The 1,758-nt window shown below is 57.5% G+C and overlaps 1 protein-coding gene across 1 annotated transcript in view; it reads right to left on the bottom strand.

Annotated features, from left to right (window-relative positions):
* The window catches only part of TYMP (thymidine phosphorylase), a 10,898-nt gene that overhangs the window by 7,078 nt on the left and 2,062 nt on the right, over positions 1–1,758 (bottom strand). The window contains exons 3-5 of the mRNA XM_015850486.2: positions 1,480–1,578; positions 265–394; positions 24–188 (exon numbers count right to left, since the gene is read on the bottom strand). Coding sequence (XP_015705972.1) covers positions 24–188; positions 265–394; positions 1,480–1,578 — 394 coding nt within the window. The remainder of the gene's footprint in view (positions 1–23; positions 189–264; positions 395–1,479; positions 1,579–1,758) is intronic.

A 1,758-nucleotide genomic window follows, 5' to 3' on the forward strand; every position in this document is an offset into this window, starting at 1 on the left:
GGGAAGGGGGGGCTGTGGGGGGCTATGGGGTGATGTGGTCAGGGGGTGGTATGATGGGGGGGGTCTCACGAGGCTCCGTGCCAGCTCGGTCGCACTGTCCACGTCGGGGCACAACGCGGCGCTCCCGAACTTGACGTCGAGCAGCAGCGCCGTGACTCGCTCCGCCGCCTTCTTGCTGAGGATGGACGCTGCGGGGGCGGCGCCGTGAAGCCCCGCGGCCCCGCCGGGATGTGGGGGGGGGTCCCGTGCCCGTCCCCCCGTTACCGGTGATGAGCGGGACGCTGTCGATGGTGGCGGTGACGTCACGCAGCCCGTACAGCGCCCGGTCCGCAGGGACCAGCTCGGCGCTCTGACCCACGATGCAGCAGCCCACGGAGCCCACGATGCGCCGCATCTGGGGGGCGGAGCGCCAGAACAGACCCCGATAGAACCCAACAGACCCCAATAGACCCCAATAGAACCCACGGCCCCAATAGAACCCACGACACCCCCCCCCTGCAGACCCCTATGGCACCCTACGGATCCCTATGGGTTCTTATGGCACCCTACGGATCCCTATGGGTTCTTATGGCACCCTATGGATTGTTTTAGCACCCTATAGATCCCTATGGATCCCTATGGCACCCTACAGATCCCTATGGCACCCTACAGATCCCTATGAGTTCTTATGGCACCCTATGGATTGTTTTAGCACCCTATAGATCCCTATGGATCCCTATGGCACTCTACAGATCCCTATGGCACCCTACGGATCCCTATGGGTTCTTATGGCACCCTATGGATTGTTTTAGCATCCTATAGATCCCTATGGCACCCTATAGATCCCTATGGATCCCTATGGCACTCTACAGACCCCTATGGCACCCTATGGGTTCTTATGGCACTCTGGATCATTATAGCACCCTATGGGTTCTTATGGCACCCTGCAGATCCCTATGGCACCCTATGGATCCTTTTGGCACCCTATGGATTCTTATGGCACCCTATGGATTGTTATAGCACCCTATAGATCCTTATGGCACCCTATGGGTTCTTATGGCTCACTATGGATCCCTATGGCACTCTATATATTCCTATGGCACCCTATGGGTTCTTATGGCACCCTATAGATCCCTATGGCACCCTATGGGTCCCTATGGCACCCTATAGACCCCTGTGGCACCCTATGGATCCTTATGGCTCCCTATGGATCCATATGACACCCTATGGGTTCTTATGGCACCCTATGGATTGTTAGAGCACCCTATAGATCCTTATGGCACCCTATGGATCCCTATGGCACCCTATGGATCCTTATGGCACTCTATGGATTGTTATAGCATCCTATAGATCTCTATGGCACCCTATGGATCCCTATGGCACCCTATGGATCTTTATGGCACTCTATGGATCGTTATAGCACACTATGGAACCCCAGGGCCTCCAAGGACTCCTATGGCACCCTACAGCATCCCAATAGCCCCCCATTGCTGTCCCCACCTGCTCCGGGCTCTGGGTGACACAGAACCCAGGGATGGCCTCCAGTTTGTCCAGGGTGCCCCCAGTGTGGCCCAGCCCGCGCCCGCTGATCATGGGCACCTGTGGGACGGCACAGCTGGGACCACAGGGACCCTATGGGGCCGCTCTGTCCCCACCCCATACATCACATCCATCCCATTCCACCTCCATCCCATCCCATCCCATCCAATCCCATCCATCACATCCCATCCCATCCATCCCATCCCATCCCATCCCATCCCATCCCATCCCATCCCATCC

Source organism: Coturnix japonica, unplaced genomic scaffold (assembly GCF_001577835.2).
Source record: "Coturnix japonica isolate 7356 unplaced genomic scaffold, Coturnix japonica 2.1 chrUnrandom475, whole genome shotgun sequence".
Taxonomy (NCBI): domain Eukaryota; kingdom Metazoa; phylum Chordata; class Aves; order Galliformes; family Phasianidae; genus Coturnix; species Coturnix japonica.